The following is a 20,000-nucleotide window of genomic DNA, read 5'->3' on the forward strand; positions in this document are numbered from 1 at the left end:
AGAGAGGGAGACAGAGAGAGAGAGAGAGACAGAAGGAGAGAGGGAGAGAGAGACAGAGAGACAGAAAGAGGGAGAGAGAGTGACAGAGAGAGGGAGAGACAGAGAGAGAAAGAGAGGGAGAGAGAAAGAGAAAGAGAGAGGGAGACAGACGGAGAGAGAGGGAGAGAGAGTGAGACAGACGGAGAGAGAGAGAGAGAGACAGACGGCGAGAGAGAGACAGACGGAGAGAGAGAGAGAGAGAGAGAGAGAGACAGACGGCGAGAGAGAGAGACAGACGGAGAGAGAGAGGGAGAGAGACAGACGGAGAGAGAGAGAGACAGAGACAGAGAGAGGGAGAGTGAAAGAGAGAGAGAGAGACAGAGAGAGAGAGAGACAGACGGAGAGAGAGACAGAGAGAGACAGAGAGAGACAGACGGAGAGAGAGAGAGAGAGAGAGAGAGAGAGAGAGAGACAGAAGGAGAGAGACAGAGAGAGACAGACGGAGAGAGAGACAGAGAGAGACAGACGGAGAGAGAGAGAGAGAGAGACAGACGGAGAGAGAGGGAGAGAGAGTGAGACAGACGGAGAGAGAGAGAGAGAGAGAGAGACAGACGGAGAGAGAGAGAGAGAGACAGACGGAGAGAGAGAGACAGACGGCGAGAGAGAGAGACAGACGGAGAGAGAGAGAGAGACAGACGGAGAGAGAGAGACAGAGAGAGAGACAGACGGAGAGAGAGAGACAGAGAGAGAGACAGACGGAGAGAGAGAGAGACAGACGGCGAGAGAGAGAGAGAGAGACAGACGGAGAGAGAGAGGGAGAGAGAGAGTGAGACAGACGGAGAGAGAGAGAGAGAGAGACAGAGACAGACGGAGAGAGAGAGGGAGAGAGAGAGTGAGACAGACGGAGAGAGAGAGAGAGACAGACGGAGAGAGAGAGACAGAGAGAGAGACAGACGGAGAGAGAGAGAGACAGACGGCGAGAGAGAGAGACAGACGGAGAGAGAGAGAGAGAGAGACAGACGGAGAGAGAGAGGGAGAGAGAGAGTGAGACAGACGGAGAGAGAGAGAGAGAGAGAGAGACAGACGGAGAGAGAGAGAGAGACAGACGGAGAGAGAGAGAGAGAGAGAGACAGACGGAGAGAGAGAGAGAGAGACAGAGAGAGAGAGAGAGAGACAGACGGAGAGAGAGAGAGAGAGAGAGAGACAGACGGAGAGAGAGAGAGAGAGACAGAGAGAGAGAGAGAGAGACAGACGGAGAGAGAGAGAGAGAGACAGAGAGAGAGAGAGTGAGACAGACGGAGAGAGAGAGAGAGTGAGACAGACGGAGAGAGAGAGAGAGAGAGAGAGAGAGAGAGAGTGAGACAGACGGAGAGAGAGAGAGAGTGAGACAGACGGAGAGAGAGAGAGAGATGTAAATAAAGTAAATATGTCCAAAGTGAATCTTCACTCTTTATGTAGTTTTTGTTAAAACATTTCTGATCAATGACATCATGGATTGTTTTTAGAAAACTGATGAGTGACCTTTGACCTTGTGGTGTGACTCACTACTTGTGGTGGTCCCGGTACCTCCCGCCCCTCTCCCGACTCTTGCTGCGGCGGCGTTCCCGACTGCGACTCGGGCGTCGCTCGCGGCTTCGTTTACGCTCTCGACTCCTGCTCCTCTTCCTGTCTGGACTCCGGCTCTTCTTCCTGTCCCGGCTCCGACTGCGCTTCTTCCTGTCGTGACACAGGACAGAGGAGACCCTGTTCAGTTTACTGCTTACAGACAGACAGACAGACAGACAGAGAGGCAGGCAGACAGGCAGACAGGCAGTCTTACTTCTTGCTGTGCTCGTCCTGTCCGTTGGGACCCGGGGCCTTGGCGTCCTCCTAAGCAGGAGACAGAACAGCATGAGGACGTGGAGATGTGAGGGAGGGGGCGGGGCATGGGGAGGGGGCGGGGCAGAGAGAATATAAACATCATGGGGAGGGTTTAGGACTGAGGGGTCAGAGGTCAGTCAGGGTCAGAGTTTGGGCTCATCTTCAGCCGTGTGGACTCCTGAGGGCCCTGAAGCAGACAGGGAGTCTTACTCACTCAAGCCTCCTCACCTGTGGACTCACTTCCTGCCCCTCACCTCAGTCACCACTCACTCATCCTCATCAGGAGGAAGATGAAGACGAGAGCTGACTGCCATGAAGCTCGTTTACAGCTGATTTTAACATCAACATCATGGATGTTAGAGACCACGGATCTAATGATCCTCTGGTCAGGACCTTCATGAACTCTTCTCTCCTCACATCTCTGTTCTTCTTCTCCTGTTTCTCCTCACGACGCCCTGCATGTTTATCTGCTCTACATCCTCTCAGCTGCTTCATCACACAGCTGCAGACTGATGAGAGAAGGACCAGGAGGTTACTATAGGGTAGAGATCCATGACAACATACAGAGGGTTCAGGGTCAAAGGTCAGCATATGAGTCTGTAACTAAGCTTCTGTCTTCATGTAGAGGAGCTTTAGAGGCTCTGACACGTGATCATGGATCCACTAGGGTCCATTAGAGACCTGCAGACCTGAAGAGGAGGAGAACATCTACACACTGACAGAGGTCAGAGGTGAAGGAGATGAAGTCTCTACGGTCTAAAGTGAAAGCATCGTGGAGCGCGTTGTCTTTGTCGGCCGACTGATGGAAGCCCAAACTGACCTGCGTCTCATGTATTTTTGTTGTTGAATGCAGATTGCGCTCGAATTGAATAAACAATATGTTGGATTGTAAACAGAGATGATCAGTCAGAAGGTGGCTGGTTGAGGAATAATGCACTGCAAATCTTTCTTACATTTGTTTGTTTTCAAGATTGAAGAAAATACTGAAATATTATTGAGATAAGTTTCATATTTATTTTGGGGAAATCATTGTTATATTGCGTAATAAATATAATCTATAGATTAAATCTATAGACTAATCTATAGATTAATCTATAGATTAATCTATAGATTAATCGTCTAACCGAAAAAATCATGTGAAGATGAATGTTTAGGTGCAGCCCTGTCACACACACATCAGACCTCATGAATGAACCCTGAGTGTGTTCACCTACAGAGTGAAGGTCCTGAGCTCCTGCATGGAGGAGGACTGAGGAACACGGGGTCAGAGTGTGATGGAGACAGATGGACATGAGGAGACCTGTGTCCACTCAGGTCCAGCACAGGAAACATCTCCTCACTGCAGTGACTTCACTAAGATGACTCAACCAATCACAAAGCAGTATTCTGGTATGCATGAGGTCATAGCCCACCTGTAACTGGAGCAGTCAAAGCTTCATTCCACCCTGGCCCCACTGTTAAGGCTAAGCTAACACTATGCAGTGCCATGTCCTCCTCCCATGATCCTCTGCTCCACCTGATCTGACAGCGTCTGCGCCGCCCCGCCTCTCAGGCCACACACACTCATTAGCAGATCCCCCAGAATCCACTGCTTTGCCTCAGCGGGGGGTTTGAACCACAACCAGGTGATAGTTCACAGTAATCGAGGGAACCACAGTCATGTTACCATGGGGACCACAGTACAGCAATGCATGATGGGGACTTTTTACTACCTTCATGTTTCAGACAGATCACACTGGCATTCAGGGGAGTAGAGGTGAGAAATCGTTAGGCAAGTCTACAAAGAGAGATAGATGAGTCTGTGAAGGAACAGCATCAGCATCATCATCATCATCATCATCATCAACAAACAGGCAGCATCAGCTGGACTCTGCTGCTCCACAGACCCAAAACACGGGACGGACCGCTCCATCAAGCTGTGACGGGGTCAGAGGTGAGGTTTCCATGGAGATGTGATGTTTTTCAAATGCCAAATGTCACCAAGAATGTGTGTGTGTGTGTGTGTGTGTGTGAAGCCAAACATCCAGCTGAAACTAGTCAATGATTGATAAAACATGAGGCAGGGTCCAGACCCAGCAGGATCCAGGACCCACCAGGGTCCAGACCCACCAGGACCTTAATGTGTTGAAGCCCAGAGCCCTGAACTCTCCCCTACAGAAGCCCTGAGGTCCACTCTCCACTCCTCAACTCTAGGGTTTCACACTTCATTCAATTGAAATAGTAATGTTGATTTGGACGAAGTTGTCATCTAATATAGAATACGCTGCATATACAGTGTGTGTGTGTGTGTGTGTGTGTGTGTGTGTGTGTGTGTGTGTGTGATCCCTCCAGGGGCTAACCAGCTTGTGATGTGTCAGGTGTGTCTGGTGTGTTTGGTGTGAGCAGCCTCACTACAAGACACAGGCGACAAAGTAGAGGAGCGGGGAGAGGACATGAAAGCAAACTGTCCTCTGTGGACATGAGAGCAAACTGTCCTCTGTGGACATGAGAGCAAACTGTCCTCTGTCCCCTCACAGCTCTGCAGCTACAAAGCCCACGGCTCTGAACCAGGACCTGCAGAACCCCTTAGGCCCACAGACTCAGACTTTCTAATCTAATGAACGCATCGTGTGTGTGTGTGTGTGTGTGTGTGTGTGTGTGTGTGTGTGTGTGTGCAGCAGCAGAGCCCAGCTGAGAGTTGCTCTAACACACCACAGCTCAAAGACAGACACCCACCTTCCTGTACGGAGCCTCCAGCATCGCCTCGATGTCCAGGTCATCAGCCATGCTGCTGCTGCTCTGCAAACACACACATACACACACACACATAAGTTCACTGACCTACTAACCTAACGTCCACTGTGAAACACTGAGAAATAGGCACAGACTTTATGAGTGCTCTGTTTGAGCTCAAACACACTGGAGCCTTCAGACCAAAGCAGACCTACTGAGAGAGAGAGAGAGAGAGAGAGAGAGAGAGAGAGAGAGAGAGAGAGAGAGAGAGACATTCGATTCTGAACAGAGTGAACAGCGTCAGAGTAAATAAGATCCGTGACAACAACACTGGAGTCCCCCAAGCATCTGTCCTGGGACCCCTACAGGACCAAAGCCTGATGATCAACCACAGCTGCTAACACATAAGCAACAACCTCTGGTGGGAAACATCCTGTGATGTGAGAGCCGATCGATGAATCCTGAATCTGACACATACAGATCATAAAACAGGACTGTCAATCAGACAGAGATGGAACTTGTTGAGCCAGGAATCACGAAGATGAAGCCTGAGCAGCTTTACATCAAACCCTGTCACCAAACATCACGCTGTGGCTTAGGTTTATGCGACAGGACAGATGGTCGAGCTGTGTGTGTGTGTGTGTGTGTGTGTGTGTGTGTGTGTGTGTGTGTGTAGGCATGTTGAGCCTGCAGAGACTCTACAGGTGAAGGCTGCTGTCGTCCTGTCGCTACACAAACATGTGAAGTCTTTATTTAACAGGACGCTTCACAGGAACAACACACAGCAGATACACCGCAGGGTTTAATACTTTATAAATCACTTTAATCTTCCGTTGTTTGAGACGTGAAGCTCAGGCCGGCTCAGAGCTCCAGGCTGCCCGGGTCGTGCTTGCTTAAACCCGGGTGTCTCTGCAGCGTGCAGGGGAGCCAGCGGGGCCTCGCTGTTGAAGCTAGCTGTTAGCCTAGCGGCTAAGCGGGGTCCCGGGACCTTGAGCTGGTGTTCGTGTTTGTGAAAGCTCCACGCTGTTAAAGTGACAACATGGCGGCGTTTACCTGCAACAAAGTGTCTCTGTGGGCTTCTGAACTCAAACGTCGCTCCAGCCGCTGCGCGCTCGTCTTCTTTAGCGCGTTCGGATCCTTATAATGGCTCACGTAACCGGCCGGGCTACTCACGCGAGACTAACCGCGTAATACCGCGAGATCACCTGAGGAGCGCGAACAGGAAGGATGCAGTAACGACCTGTTTGTTTCCAACTAAAACCCTTTGTGATGTTGTGAACCTGGAGTCATTTTGCTGTCTGACGTCACCTTAGACACGCTGACCGGACTCATCAGGCGGCCATGGGCAAGATTTAGAAAAATAATGTGTTCTCTGTTTGGTTTGAGGGGGAATTCCTTCAGCTTTGCTCTCCTGCTGCATCAGAGTCAGAGTCAGGGTTAGAGTCAGAGTCGGGGTCAGGGTCAGGGTCAGGGTCAGAGTCGGGTCAGGGTTAGAGTCAGAGTCCGGTCAGGGTTAGAGTCGAGTCAGGGTCAGGGTCAGGTCAGGTCAGGGTCAAGTGATGAGGGAAAGAGAGGAAGAAATGAAGGAAAACAGGACAGAACAAGTATGAAGGAATTTAATCTGACAAACATGACACTGATCACATTTACATTTATTGATTTATTGATAACCACAGAAAGTCCAGCAGAAAACACATCTAAAAACAGCAGATCAGATAATAAGTGATTTGAGATCAATTCAGTGTTTGATCATGAACTCGTGTGTAAACAGTGCAGCAACAACAACAAATACAAAGCAAAGATCCTCCAGCCACTTCCTGTTATTGTCAGAGAGGATTGTGGGTAACAGCTATCCCTTGATGATCATGGTAGCGAGTTGCCCGGGCAACGTGTAGAGGATGAGGCCGAGGAACATGGTGAGCACAACCAGGACCAGCATAGCGATGATGAACTTCTTAAACGTCCTCCAGATGTGGAAGATGAAAGTCTTCATCGGATTCACAAACCAGCTGAAAGTTGTGGAGGGGCGGCTGGAGACAAAACACACACACGCACACACAAACACACACGCACACACAAACACACACACACAGGTTACACACATGTGGAATCTGTGTGCAGTAGCGATGCATGCTGGGCTCAGACCTCCTCCTCCTCCTCTCTACTAAATCCACACCCATTGTCAGATCTTGGAGAACATGGCTCCATCTCTGTCTCTCTACCTGTGCTAGATGCTCAGATTCAGCACCATGTAGGCTTTGCTAGCCTTCCTTTGGCCTGGGAAAAAGGTTTTCCAGGATCAGGACCTCCAGACCAAACATCACATTACATTACATTACGATCATTTGGCAGACGCTTTTATCCAAAGCGACTCACATTACATTACCACCCTTCGCAGAGGGGGGAGCAATTGAGGGTTCGGTGCCTTGCTCAGGGGCACCTTGGCAGGGGCTCGAACCGGCAACCCTCCGGTTCCCAAGCGGAAGCACTACCCACTGGTACCACCTGCTCAGGTGAGTCCCTGCCTCACAGGAACCCAAAGCAGATGCTTCAGGGCCAAGAGAGGGACAACATCAAGCACACCTGACAAGCCGACATCACTTTAGTCTGGACAGACGTGGTCAGAGACCTGCAAAGAAGGACGTCCAGTCTACAGCCCCCCCAGGACAGGTGTGTGTGTTTGTGTGTGTGTGTGTGTGTGTGTGTGTGTGTCTGTGTCATACTTCGGTTTCTCCAGCGGCTCTGGTTCTTTGCGGCCACGCCCCACTGGGTTTGCCTCTGCCTCCTCTAAGGCAACCAACTTAAACTCCGCCTCCACCTTTCCCTTCACACACACACACACACAGTGGGATTTGCATTTCTGCTGTTAGCATAAGAATTAGCATGAATGTTTCATAACATGCAGCACTGTTAGCATTGCTGCCTCTAGTCATTAGCATTAGCTTTGCTCATGTTAGCTTTAGCATGTAGCATCATACCATCAGCAGGTAAGTTCTCCCCATGCTGTCAGTGAACTCAATGTCCTCCTTCTTCATCCTGCTTCTCTTGTCCTTTTTCTTCTTGGTTCCCTTCTTTTTGGCCTCCTCCCTCTCCTTCTCCTCCCTCTCAAAGTCCTCCTTCGTCTTCTCGCGGATCACCGGCCACCAGCCCTTCATCTTCTTAGAACGAAAGATGGAGAGACGAGGTCCAGCCCGTTCCTTCGCCATCTGGATGGAACATTTACCAGAAGTCTTTGCTGCTCGCACCATGTCGTTGAGACGCAACTCTATGGAGCCTGGAGGAGGAAGAGGAGGAAGAGGAGAGAAGGAGGAGATGAGGGGAGAGGAAAAGGAAGAGGAGAGGAGGAGAGGAGATGAGAAGGAAGAGGAGAGGAGAGGAGGAGGAAGAGGAGAAGAGGAAGATGAGGATGATTTAGGTTCAGATGTAGACTCTCGCTCTTCCTGCCCATCTCTCTACCTGCCTGTCTCTCTCTCTCTGCCCATCTCTCTCTCTCTCTCCCTGCCCGTCTCTCTACCTGCCTGTGTCTCTCTCTCTCTCTCTCCCTGCCTGTCTCTCTCTAGGCCCGTTTCTCTCTTTCTGTCTGCCCGTTTCTCTCTCTCTGCCCGTCTCTCTCCCTGCCTGTCTCTCTCTCTACCCGTCTTTCTCTCTGCCTCACCCAGGAAGTCGTTGGAGAGGATGCGGTCGTAGTCCCACACCTGCAGCGTGAACACAGCAGGCTGACGAAACTCCGTCTTGTCCAGAGAGAAGAAGGACTCCTTCTTCTTGTACACCACCTCTTTCTGCAGGGAGGAGAGGGGGAGGAGCTTAACTCTTAACACAGCGCCTCCTACAGACCACACAACCTCCTGTGTGTGTGTGTGTGTGTGTGTGTGTGTGTGTACCTCAGTAGGGAGGTAGTCGAAGCGGAAGATAAATCTCCAGTTGAAGTTTCCTTCTCCAGTCATGGAGTTGAAGTGGACGTCTGTCTCCTGCTTCTCTCCTTCCATACCTTTAATCCAGCTGCACCAGAACAGAACCAGAGTCAACTGTGAGTCCAGTTCAGCATAGGAACCACAAACCTCCACAGATCTGAGAAGACAGATTCCGTGTAGAATTTCTACACGGAAGAGCAGAAGCTTTCTTCTGTAGTGATAATGTCCCCAATCCCCATGTGAAGCAGAGACAGCAGCTGGTCGAGTCCTCGTCCGCCTGCTGGTCGAGTCCTCGTCCTCCTGCTCCTGCTCCTGCTCTTATCTTAGAGCCTCTGTAGGGCCGCGATGACTGCGTCGCTAAAAATGCAACGTTTTCTTTGCTGCAATAAGTGTATGTACTTCTGTGTCACAAAGCTTAGACATGTTTGAATCTGTTTCATGTGTAATCCATCTCTCCGTCCTCTGATTGGCGGAAATTCCTGATCAAATCCTATTGATACATGTTGTGCATTTTGCATATCCATTTCCTGTGTCGAGCCGACCAAAACTCCCAGATTGCAGCAGGGACAGAGGCCCACATGCTGCCAGGAGCCCAGCGGGACCAGCAGGACATCAGAGGTTTGAACCTGTGTGTCCTTTAGAGGCGTCCCTCTATAATGCACAGAGCAAACATCTCCTCTCTCTCTGTGGGACAGATGTTCCCATGGACATGACGCCACTCGGCAACTTTGTTTTCTTGGACCTTCATCATCACTCTGCAGCTAAAGCAGCCTCACCCTTTAACGTAGATGTCAGAGGACGGGTCACCGGTGAACGGGTTCACATCATCCAAAAACACATCGTCTGTGTTCCAGACGATCACACGCAGTTCATACCTGTCACCATGGGAACAGTAACACCAACAAAGGTTATGTATTGCTGTGCAGTTTTCCTGTCTGAATCTCCTATACTGTGTGTTGACGTACTGTTCCGGTTTGCGAGGTTTAATGTCGACAGGGGGCGGAGCTGGGACATCAGTGGGAAACATGTCAATCCACATGTGAAGGTAACCCTACAACACGTACACACACGCACCCACACACATATACACACCAAAACATTTGGATAACATTTACTTCTGCAGAGGTCTTCATGGTTTCAGATTCAGATTGTCAGTGCATAGTTGTCGTACCTGTGGTAGTCCAGGTTTGTCCTGGCTCATCAGGGATCGGACCTCCACGTGCTCCGGGACCAGGGGAATAGCTCCAGGGCGGAACTCCTTCATCTCCCCCCAGCGATGAAGGACACTCAGGGCTTGGTGCTCCTCCACCTCTATCTCTTCGTCCGGGGAAAGCTTGTTCTTCTTCAACAAAGCTGACAACAACACAACCATCAACGCCCTGAACCCAAACCAGCACAGTCAGTGTTGGTCCAAGGTCTTAGTGACTCCCTTACCTTCAGGTACTGCATCAGACGGGATCCTGAAGATCTTGTTGAGCACTTTGACCTCTGACTTTCGGTACTCTGGAGACGAAATGCCATTGTTCTTGCAGAGTTCAGCCAAGATTGCTGAAGGATTTTTTGCATCACGCCACTGATTGTATCCGTTCCTGTAAACACAGACGAATAGACAGACATGTAAAAAGATGGATAAAGCCTTGTTAAGAAGAGATTTCAATGCCCCTTCACTGGTGTAGTCCTAATCCTGGAGTGAAATCTGGTTTAATCTCAGTGTAAACAGACTTTGTCCATCTCTATACACAGTTGATCAGATACACACACCTGATTTAGCTCATCAGGTGAGACCAGAGCAAAATAAATGGACTAACACAAAACTTGGTCTTCTTCACGTCCAAGTCTGGGCTGCTTCATCCCCCCAAGTCAAAGTCTTCTCTGAAGTTACTCTTGGACTAACACTGTTCCATGACAATTTGACCTTTAGGTGCGTTTGGACTCATGTTAATCCTGGATTAACACTTGTTTTAACACTCTGTAAACTCGGGTCAACCCATCTGGTCTAACTTTAGCTATGAACTGACTCTGGTCTAACTGACTCTAACAGCTGGACCAAAGGTTCATGTGATTATTCAGTTTCTCAGTTTGTATGAATGTTGTCATACAGTATCACCCCAAAATGAATTCACTTTCTCTCCCAACTCACAGAACATCTGCGCCCTGATTTGTAATGTTACTGAAAGCATTGGTACTAGCATGTAGTACCATGTGTGCTCGTCCTAATGTCTCTTAGTATTGGTAATAACGTGTGCACAATGTGTGTAATAGTGCCCCTGTGCTCCACGTGTCTTAGTAAAACATGCACAGGCCTCATTGTGCTGCCACCATTATGTTATAGTATTGTGCGCACTAGTAGTCACATGGTTTTTGATTCTTTCACAGTCCGTACTGAATGTGCTGCGTTGGCTTGTTGTTTTAAGTGTGCTGGTACAAATGTTCCATAGTACTGTATGGACCCATGGAAATGTGAACTAGTACTTCCGTGCCCTGTGTGAAGTGGTGTGGCTCTCTGTGTAAGAACAAAGCATAGTTGTACAGATACTAACATGTCGTAGTACAGCGACAGGCCGCAGCAGGCGCGATGCCGGCTGTAGAATCGGTTCTCCAGGTCAACCCGGGTCTCTCCAATGGCATCATCCATACCTATCAGATCATGGTCCATAACCATGATGACCAGCTCGGTCTCCATGGGGAATGACACAGTGAACTCAAACACCCTGAGAAACAGACAGGCAGACAGGCAGACTGAGACTGACAGGGATCAGTGAGGTTGCAGCTGAGCAGCGTTTGTGCAATCCAACGTTACAAAGTGAAAAACACTTTCGCGCTTGCTTGAGGTGGATTTAATGTTGCAATGTAAAAAGACTTTGTCTTGTAACCGTTTGTAAAAGCCCCACATAACAAATTATTATTAGCAATACGCAACATCTGGTGCCAGAGAAAATTTGCGCCATCCTTAGAAAATCTGTCCCTTTGTGTTACCAAGGACATGAGGTCTCTGACTGATGTCCTGATTGGAGGTGACAGATGTTTCCAGAAGTGTTTGGTTTGTGTTGAACTAAGGAGAGAAGAAGAAGTTACACTCCTACAGACGCAAAGCAACAGATGAAGAAGAGGAAGAGGCCAGAGAGAGGAAGAGTGGAGCCGTCTGAGGGTCCACATGTGAAGAAGAGGAGCAAAGGGAGCTGTGCAGCAGAGGAGCTGCTGGAGAACAGAAGAGGAGAGGGAGAGGACATGTTGGGACCGCCGCCTGTAGTTACTATGGTAACTCTACTTCCTGTTATCAGCTGAGCTCAGAGCAGCTCCATGTTTATTGCTCAGCTAATCAATTCAGAATTCTATTTGATTTTATTCTAAATGGTAAATTATTCAGGTTCAAAATGAAAAATGAATCTCATTTTACAATGAATTGTGGGAATATTCCACCATAATACTTGGCCTATATTTGACATCAAGCTGGAATGAAAACCCAGTGAGACAGATACTGACTCTCCAAACACGGGGTTCAGCTGTTTGGGGATGTAGCGATCTTTGGTGTCCAGACGCTGCTGTCCAACTTGAAGCATCAGGTAGGGATCGGCTTTACCATTGGCATCTGCAGGAGCCAGCGTGGTGGCCTGAAGGCACAAGGAACAGAAGAGACCCAAAGAGTCACAGGCTAACCAACAGTGGGGCTGAAAGTCAAACATTTGTCATATAGGTCAAGCCCAAGTAAAGGTCATGGGGTCAGCTGAGACGGAGGCTTTGTTCACAGCACTGCCACATAGACAGAGACACAGGTACCTTGACTATGTATGCTCGGACCAAGACTTTGAAGGCAGAATTTTTGGGAATTCCGTTGGTGATTTGAAGCTTGGTTTCTTCATCTCCTGAATCAATTGGATCAATCAGATCAATCGGATCGATTGGATAAATCAGGAAGGAACCCTGCAGACAGGCAGGAAAAGACACATACAGTACATTTACACAGACAGACAAACAAGCAGCTAGACAGACTAACAGACAGACAGGCAGACCTTGTATTTTCCCATCATTCTGTCCTCTTCGTCATCCTCATCTTCAGCACATCCTTTGTACAGCGGGAAAATGTGGAGCCAATCCTGGAACTGACTGAACTCTGACTCCAGGTCAGTACTATACAACTGAAGACACACACACACACACACACACACACATTCTTAATAACAGAACTTCTGGTATATATGTATTGACCTCCAGCCTCCAGTGAACTCTGACCTTTAATGTGGCAACGTTCTTGCGTTTGGGAGTTTCAATCTCCACGACGACAATCTCCTCGTCGTCCTCCTGGTCCATGTTAGTCAAGGACATTTCATCCTCTGACCGAAAAACACAAAAACTTGTGATCAGTGGTCATTGCTCTCCTGTGATTGGCTGAGACAGTGTGGTAGGCGTGGCCAAACTGTAGCTGTTCCTGTAAACATGTGAACATGTGGCAGCAGAGTTCATGTAAATGTCACTCTGAACTCATCCTGTACCATCTCATGATAGAACCTTAAAGTCACAGACAGCATCAGAACACTCATCTGTCACATAATGAGGAGAAAGAAGGAGGTCCATACCAGCCTCAGCCTGCTCCTGCTTCTGCCGCTCCTCAGCAGCCTGAACAAACACAGAGATCACAAACCCTCACCAGCACACCAACAACCAACACTGCTCATCTCACACACACACACACACTCAGCTTCACCTGCCGCTCCAGCTCCTCCAGGGAAGCGTAGTATTTAGACCACCAGTCAAGCTCCTCCTCCTCTGGTGGCTCCTCCTCCAGCTCGTCCACAAAACTCTTCAGTCTCTTCAATGGAGCCTGACAATCAACCGACAGCTTGAGCAGCAGAACTGATTGAAACAAATTGATTGCTGATGTGAATGATTGACGTACTTTTAGGAGCTTCATGGGGTTGAAGGGAATCTTTGACTGTTTGATTGACAGGCCTTGAAGTCCTAAACCTTTCACTACATTCAGACTGCTCAACTTCCTCAATGTAGCTCTCCTCGCTGGAGAGAGAGAGACAGAGAAAACAGAGAGAAAGAGAGAGAGAGAGAGAGAGAGAGAGAGAGAGAGAGAGACAGATAGATGGAGACAGAGGGGCAATGAGGGAGACATTGAGACAGACAGACAGGCAGGAAGAGTACATCACCAGCTCTATGATTACATAGTGGTTTAGGCTCCTCCTCTTCCTCCTCTAGCTCCTCCCTCATTGAAGGCGCGGCATAGACCATGAGGCTCTGGACCACATTGGACCCGACCAGGACCAAGCGACCAAACGAGCGACGCTCCACCACAGACAGAGTCAGAGGAGGGTGGAGGTACGGCTGCTCCGGCAGCTCCTGATTGGTCCGGGAAGGAAAGAGGAGGTTAGTACTGACCAGTCAGGAAACACCCAGTGTGTCTCTCTCCACCTGTCTCTCTGTCTGTCCACCTGTCTTTCTGGGTCTCGTTTTGGACTGGGTCTGGCTCTGGACCCGTCTGTGTGTCTGTGGGGCCTTTAAGATATGGATGTGATATAAGGCTCCACATGTTTCAGTGAGCTCAGATTACAGAGATCCTATTTACTAGGATGGCTTTGTTCCTCCACAGTGTGTGTGTGTGTGTGTGTGTGTGTGTGGGACACTGACCACATCCATGTAGCTGGCCATCTCTTTGAAGTTGGGGTGTAACTTGTAGCTCTCTATCTCCTCAGACTCCAGCTGCTGTCCTGCACACTCCATCCTCACCATGGGGCGCTCCACCTCAAAGAGCTGCACCCGCTTCAGGTCTCGCATCCCCCAAAACAACACCTGAACACACACACACACACACACACACTGTGTGAGTGTGCCGTGGCGTGTGTATACAAGTGTGTTTGTGTATGTGACAGTGACCTCTGACCTCGATCCTGAAGGTCCTCAGAACTGGACGGACTCCATCTGGGATGATGAAGCGTTGCTGCTCTGGCAGGAGGGACAACTCCTGTGGGTCCACAGAGCTGGGGAGACGGGGCTGAGAGACAGACAGGTACACAGACAAGCTGCAGACTGACTGGCTCTTTCATAGAATAACTGATTGATTTATCAATGATCGATCACCTCTCCAAACCCTGAGTAGTCCAGTTCAATGAGCTCAAACGCAGCCAGCAGCTCGCCGGCTGCAGCTTTCCCCCTGCTGATGTCAAAGAAATGGAGGTGGGGTTTCTTGTAGGGCTCGTCTGCAAATTTGAACTCTGGCTCAGCAAACGCTCGACCCAGAGGCTTTGGACCACCCTGAACACACACACACACACACACACAGAAACACTCAGTGAGATTCAATGTTGCTGTATGTCTGCGAGATGGATCAACACATCAAAGCTGGTTACCATGGTGTTGAAGTCGTAGAGGCTTATGATGAGAAGGGGCGGGTCTTGCTGAATCTCCTCCCTCGTTCCTTCCAGCAGGACTCTGTCATAGAGCAAACACTCCGACCAGGCTGGAGAGAGAGAGTCCATCACCACCTACACACACACACACACACACACACACAGAAAGAGAGAGAGAGAGAGAGAGAGAGAGAGAGATCATGTCTCCTTCAGTCTTTAGGTTCGGAGGTCTCTGGGGCTACAGCGGACTCTGAAGGACATAGAGGGACTCGGAGGATCAAATGTGTTTGGTGACTCATTCCACCGCTTCAGGACCACAGAGGAGAAGGGTCTGGATGGAGGTTTAGGGCCCAGCTGTGGAGGCACCAGGCGAGGGAGCAGAAACCTGAATGAGGGAGCTCAGCTGGCAGTTTGAGTGACATGTGATGATTCCTGCTGACTCAACATGGCAGCATGGAGGTGATGGCTGAACAACGCTGAACAAGGACTGAAGAACAAGGAGGACAAACAGTCCAGAGGGTTTGAATCCCTCAGCCTGGTAGATGAGGTTCAGAGTCCAGAGTAGATGAGCTAGGACAGCACACACACACACACACCTACCCGTGTGACCTGGCACTGAGTGGCAAAGAGGACTTTGGCGTAGGGATCTGATAGGCCGTCATCATCAGCAGCCAGCAAGCCACGCCCCTGGTACAGGTGACACCGCAGCTGGAAGTACCTGCTGTCTGCAGACACACAGGCAGACAGACAGGCACACAGACAGGCAGACAGACAGTAGTCGTTAACACTGAGGTTCCATCACTAACATTGACACATATTTTACTTTCAACAGGTAATTCATCAATTTGTAACATAAACAGACTTTGTGTCTCCATGGTTACGTTGAGGTCTCTGGTGAGTTGTAGAGGACATATTGGTAACTCTAGTTCCCACACGTGTTAGCGACTGACTAAACACATCTTCGTCCAAAAACAAAACACAACAACAGCTGATTGGCTCATGTTTTCAGCTGTTGCTAGGCTACAGCTCCCTCGGCCCGGTGGAGCAGGAGAGTCATACCCGTCGTGACCTTTGACTCACCCTGGCAGGACAGAGTGACAGGAAGCTTCCTCCTCCCAGCAGGGAGGGGTCTGGTCTGCTCCTCCTCCTCCTCCTCATACACAGACAGGAACTCCTCTGGCAGAGAGGTGATGGCCTCCTTGCTGTACTTGCCAGGGCCAAGCCACAGGTAAACCTCCAGCTTAGCAAAGATCTCAGCTACTGGGCCTCCTGGGGACTGAGACCAACAAACATCTGAGCTAAAGAAAGCTGAGCTCAGACTCAGAAGTCATCAGGTCACTTTAGTTCCTTTGATTGGAGTAGATTTTCTTTCAATATTAGTTAAACATTAAACTACATGTCCAGACAGTGAGGTCAGTCAGTGTGGCGTCCTGGAGCTGTGGAGCTGTGGAGCTGTGGAGCGGTGGAGCTGTGGAGATGTTACCAGGTGTCTCCAGGTCCACAGGGTTCTGTCTCTACATCCTGTGTGTCTGTTAGCTTTGACTCTTCACATTGTAAACTGTGTGGGGAAAGGAGCAGCTGCCAGCTCACTGAGTGTTCAGCCCAGCACAGTTTGGTTTGAAAGCCACGAATCAGGATGAAGACATGAAGCTTAAGACAACGGGCGAGCTAGCTTAATGTAAATCAGTGTGTGGTGCTTTATAATGAGGCAACAGCTGTCCGTCAAAACGTCTCCATGTGAGTGAATGACATTGGGTCAGACTGTGGGGTGTGTGTGTGTGTTTGAGCTGAGGCTGCTCTAAACCTCTGTGTGTCGCTCTGTGTGCCGCTCTGCTTGCTTTGTATTTGCACTACTTCAATTTCAGTTTAGGCTTGAGATGTATAATGTGTGTGTGTGTGTGTGTGTGTGTGTGTTACCTTCATGTAGAGGGTGGTGAGTTTACCACAGTCCCGCCCCCTCTTCTCCTCCACCAGTGAGAACATGATGGAGTAGGAGGGAATCCGGACGTAAGCCAATCGCTTGCTTCCGCTTAGTAACCATAGAAACACATCTGGGAGAGTGCTCTGGGGCTATGTAAGGGAGGAAAGGGTCAGAGGTCAAAGACATTGAACATCTTCATGTTATATGGGTAGTGTTTATGTGACCCCTGACCTCTTTAGCCAGTAGGCGGAGCTTCTTCAGGATTCTCTTGCTGTCAGTCAGTCTCTGTTTCACCACTCGCCTTGTGATCCTCCTCTTGGCTCTGACCGCCTGTCTGGCCACCAGCACCTTGAGACAGGCAGAGAGAGAGAGACAGGTGAAAGACAAAACGATAGTGAGCCAGGCAGAAACAAAGACAGGTAGAAAGAGAGAGAGACAGGTTGTGTAGACTCACTAAGTTCTTCTTGATGAAGTCCTTTCTGCATCTGTCCAGGTTGTTGGGACGAGACTGAGACCTCTTATCTGAGAAAACACTGAACTGCCTGCAGACAGACAGGCAGAGGGACAGACAGGAGGGGAGACAGTTGGCTTAATGTTTCTGTGACCACGTCCACACTGACTTTAATGACCCCATGACCCCATGACCCCACAGGGTCCAATCTAACCCTGTCTGTTCAGACCCAACCTAACCTAACCCAACCTGATGGAAGAGAACTTGATCTCATCTAAAGAGGAGACACTGACTTGCAGGAGGCCACCAGCTCCAGCAGAGTGTCCTCCAGACGCTCCTTCACTTTACTCCTAGGCCTCCTCAGGAGACGCTCTACCTCATCCAGGCCAATCTCCTAAAAGAGGAGAGGAGGAAAGGAGAGGAGGAGAGAGGAGTGGAGAGGGAGAAGGAGAGAAGAAGAGGGGAGAGGAGAGGAGAGGAGAGGAGGAAAGGAGAGGAGGAGAGAGGAGGAGAGGACAGGAGGGGAGAGGAGAGGAGAGCATAGGAGAGGAGAGGAGAGGAGAGGAGAGCATAGGAGAAGAGAGGAGAGGGGAGGACAGGGGAGGAGAGAAGGGGAGGGGAGAGGAGAGGAGAGGAGAGGAGAAGAGAGGAGAGGAGAGGAGAGGAGAGGAGAGGAGAGGAGAGGAGAGGAGAGGAGAGGAGAGGAGAGGAGAGGAGAGGAGAGGAGGAAAAGAGAGGAGAGGAGAGGAGAGGAGAGGAGAGGGGAGGAGGGAAGGGGAGAGGAGAGGAGAGGAGAGGAGAGGAGAGGAGAGGAGAGGAGGAGTGTGTAGCTTCACATGGATCAGTTTGATGTTTCATTCTCCGTTTCAGGTGTTTTCACTCACTGCTGCACTTTTAAAATGTGTTGAGCATGAAGGTGTGTAGAGTCTCACCAGTCTGTCGGCCATCTTGTTGAGCCAGTTGGCCTGAAAGAGGCGAAAACTGTGATCCTCAAACTGAGTCCAGACAGACAGACAGGGTTTCTGTCTGCCTGACGGAGGCTGGAAAGGAATACACCTGAATGACCTGACAGACAGACAGACAGACAGACAGACAGACAGACAGACAGACAGACAGTTACTACCTATGCTTTACTACTGTTACTACCTGTGTTACCTGAGGTGTGGTACTTGTTACCTGTCATACTCGGTGGGTTCTGATCTCATGGGAGCAGACACTGATTTCCGGTGGGGTTCAGGACTCAGCAGCTCCTCTTGGTCCAGCTCCTCCTCACTCTCCAGCAGACCCTGGAACTCCTCGTTCAGATCCTCCCTACTCCTCCTCAGCTCCTCCCTGCTCTGGCTCTTCTTGGCTCTTCCCACCTCCACTTTCCCAAAGTTCCCTGTTACAGAAAGAACAGCTGATGAAGAAAGAAGCCTCCATGGTGAAACCTCCGCCCTCATCTGTGCTCAGTCTGAACTGCGGAGGTTCCACATATCAAAGTGAAGCCAAACACACACAGTTTTTCAGTAAAACAAAGAAATGTTCATGTCTAAATGTCGGCTCACAGGCGAGCAGCTCGTGTCTGGGTTCAGAACCTGCAGCATGTTTACCTATGGAGAGTTCAAACTTCAGGGGTCTGCTTCCTACAGACGGGTCCAACATGGTGACCTCAAACAGAGCTGCAAACAGCAGGAACTCCTCCTTCTCTCCCAGGAAACCCTGAGAAACCAAACCCAGCTTCAGCTCTGTGTTCATCTCAGATGTGACAGTGACGGGGGCTGATTGATCAGCTGTGAGCCTGAGACAGCATGATAATAATGTGAGGTACCAGGGGCTCTGGAAATTCAACAAGAAGGACAACTGAGGACAGAGTGCAGTGATTCTAAACCTGCTGGCTGCTTCCCAGGATTGTGGCTTTGAAAGGTTGGACCTGATTGGAGACGTCCACCCTGGTTTTAGCAGTAACATGATGAGATCCCTCCACACAGATTATGATGAAAACTTAAGAACTCATACAGCTCTGAGTTAGGCTCACTACTTATCAATCAACCCTCATGAAAATGATGATGATGCACTGACTTCAGGCAGTGGGTGGATCTCCTCTAGCTCCACGGTAACCGCCTCTGGTACTTCCACGTCTGCCTCCCCATCTTCACCTTGAGCCGCCATGGCAACAACCCAACAAACAAACAGTTACACAGCGACTGGACTGGGATGACATCGTGGGATGACATCATCATCAAAGCTGCACAAGTCATCACATTCAAATAGAAATTGCAATTTAGCAACGTGTTTTTATCAAATTGCTAATTACTGTGATTGCATGAAACCTGCATCCATATGAATCTGGATCCTGAACCCTGGGCCCTGGGCCCTGGCCCCTGGACCCTGGACCCTGGACCCTGGGCCCTGGACCCTGGGCCCTGGGCCCTGGACCCTGGGCCCTGGACCCTCAGGGTTCAGGGTCCTTTCCTTTATTTCATGCAAAGGTTTCATTTTGTGTCAGGTTTTGGTTTCAGGCTGTCCTTCATCTGGAGTGCACTGACCTTCATTCTTCTCCTTGGACTTGCTCTTCCTCCTTGATGCAAGTTTCCCCAGCGCCCCCTTCATCTTCACAAAGAGGAGACATGCAGATGTGAGCACAGCTGTATCAGGCCGAGGTCACAGTCTAATCTAATGTTTACAATCATTCTGTGACACCATGACACCAGTAAACAAGAGGAAGCAGAAGGTCAAAGGTCAATGATGGAGTACGGCTGAAGCCTGACCTTTCCCAGTGCTGCAGAGGCCGTATCCGTGGAGACAGCTGAGGGGGAGGAGTAAACTTCCACGCT

The 20,000-nt window shown here is 49.8% G+C and overlaps 2 protein-coding genes across 2 annotated transcripts in view; both read right to left on the reverse strand.

The window, feature by feature from the left end:
- Positions 1–5,723, reverse strand: part of LOC142989019 (RNA-binding protein 39-like) — a 7,291-nt gene extending 1,568 nt beyond the window's left edge. The window contains exons 1-4 of the mRNA XM_076138373.1: positions 5,605–5,723; positions 4,555–4,617; positions 1,799–1,848; positions 1,525–1,695 (exon numbers count right to left, since the gene is read on the reverse strand). Coding sequence (XP_075994488.1) covers positions 1,525–1,695; positions 1,799–1,848; positions 4,555–4,605 — 272 coding nt within the window. The 5' untranslated portion in view covers positions 4,606–4,617; positions 5,605–5,723. The remainder of the gene's footprint in view (positions 1–1,524; positions 1,696–1,798; positions 1,849–4,554; positions 4,618–5,604) is intronic.
- Positions 5,724–6,196: 473 nt separating this feature from the next.
- The window catches only part of fer1l4 (fer-1 like family member 4), a 19,596-nt gene continuing 5,792 nt past the window's right edge, over positions 6,197–20,000 (reverse strand). Inside the window, exons 16-49 of the mRNA XM_076138372.1 lie at positions 19,935–20,000; positions 19,713–19,776; positions 19,246–19,322; positions 18,777–18,885; positions 18,361–18,565; positions 18,117–18,249; positions 17,478–17,578; positions 17,188–17,275; positions 16,965–17,081; positions 16,730–16,882; positions 15,893–16,088; positions 15,413–15,537; positions 14,813–14,947; positions 14,544–14,717; positions 14,347–14,457; positions 14,094–14,255; positions 13,631–13,805; positions 13,357–13,472; positions 13,165–13,281; positions 13,037–13,076; positions 12,693–12,793; positions 12,473–12,598; positions 12,240–12,383; positions 11,946–12,073; positions 11,003–11,173; positions 9,897–10,051; positions 9,634–9,815; positions 9,428–9,513; positions 9,239–9,337; positions 8,433–8,550; positions 8,207–8,330; positions 7,530–7,825; positions 7,275–7,375; positions 6,197–6,581 (exon numbers count right to left, since the gene is read on the reverse strand). The exon at positions 19,935–20,000 is cut by the window's right edge and continues 60 nt beyond it. Of these exons, the coding sequence (XP_075994487.1) occupies positions 6,401–6,581; positions 7,275–7,375; positions 7,530–7,825; positions 8,207–8,330; positions 8,433–8,550; positions 9,239–9,337; positions 9,428–9,513; positions 9,634–9,815; positions 9,897–10,051; positions 11,003–11,173; positions 11,946–12,073; positions 12,240–12,383; positions 12,473–12,598; positions 12,693–12,793; positions 13,037–13,076; positions 13,165–13,281; positions 13,357–13,472; positions 13,631–13,805; positions 14,094–14,255; positions 14,347–14,457; positions 14,544–14,717; positions 14,813–14,947; positions 15,413–15,537; positions 15,893–16,088; positions 16,730–16,882; positions 16,965–17,081; positions 17,188–17,275; positions 17,478–17,578; positions 18,117–18,249; positions 18,361–18,565; positions 18,777–18,885; positions 19,246–19,322; positions 19,713–19,776; positions 19,935–20,000 (4,476 nt within the window). The 3' untranslated portion in view covers positions 6,197–6,400. The remainder of the gene's footprint in view (positions 6,582–7,274; positions 7,376–7,529; positions 7,826–8,206; positions 8,331–8,432; positions 8,551–9,238; positions 9,338–9,427; positions 9,514–9,633; positions 9,816–9,896; positions 10,052–11,002; positions 11,174–11,945; positions 12,074–12,239; positions 12,384–12,472; positions 12,599–12,692; positions 12,794–13,036; positions 13,077–13,164; positions 13,282–13,356; positions 13,473–13,630; positions 13,806–14,093; positions 14,256–14,346; positions 14,458–14,543; positions 14,718–14,812; positions 14,948–15,412; positions 15,538–15,892; positions 16,089–16,729; positions 16,883–16,964; positions 17,082–17,187; positions 17,276–17,477; positions 17,579–18,116; positions 18,250–18,360; positions 18,566–18,776; positions 18,886–19,245; positions 19,323–19,712; positions 19,777–19,934) is intronic.

The sequence above is a fragment of the Genypterus blacodes genome, unplaced genomic scaffold (genome assembly GCF_046128005.1).
Source record: "Genypterus blacodes isolate CSIRO-AG114 ecotype Tasmania unplaced genomic scaffold, CSIRO-AGI_Gbla_v1 ptg000363l_1, whole genome shotgun sequence".
NCBI classification, from domain to species: Eukaryota; Metazoa; Chordata; class Actinopteri; order Ophidiiformes; family Ophidiidae; genus Genypterus; species Genypterus blacodes.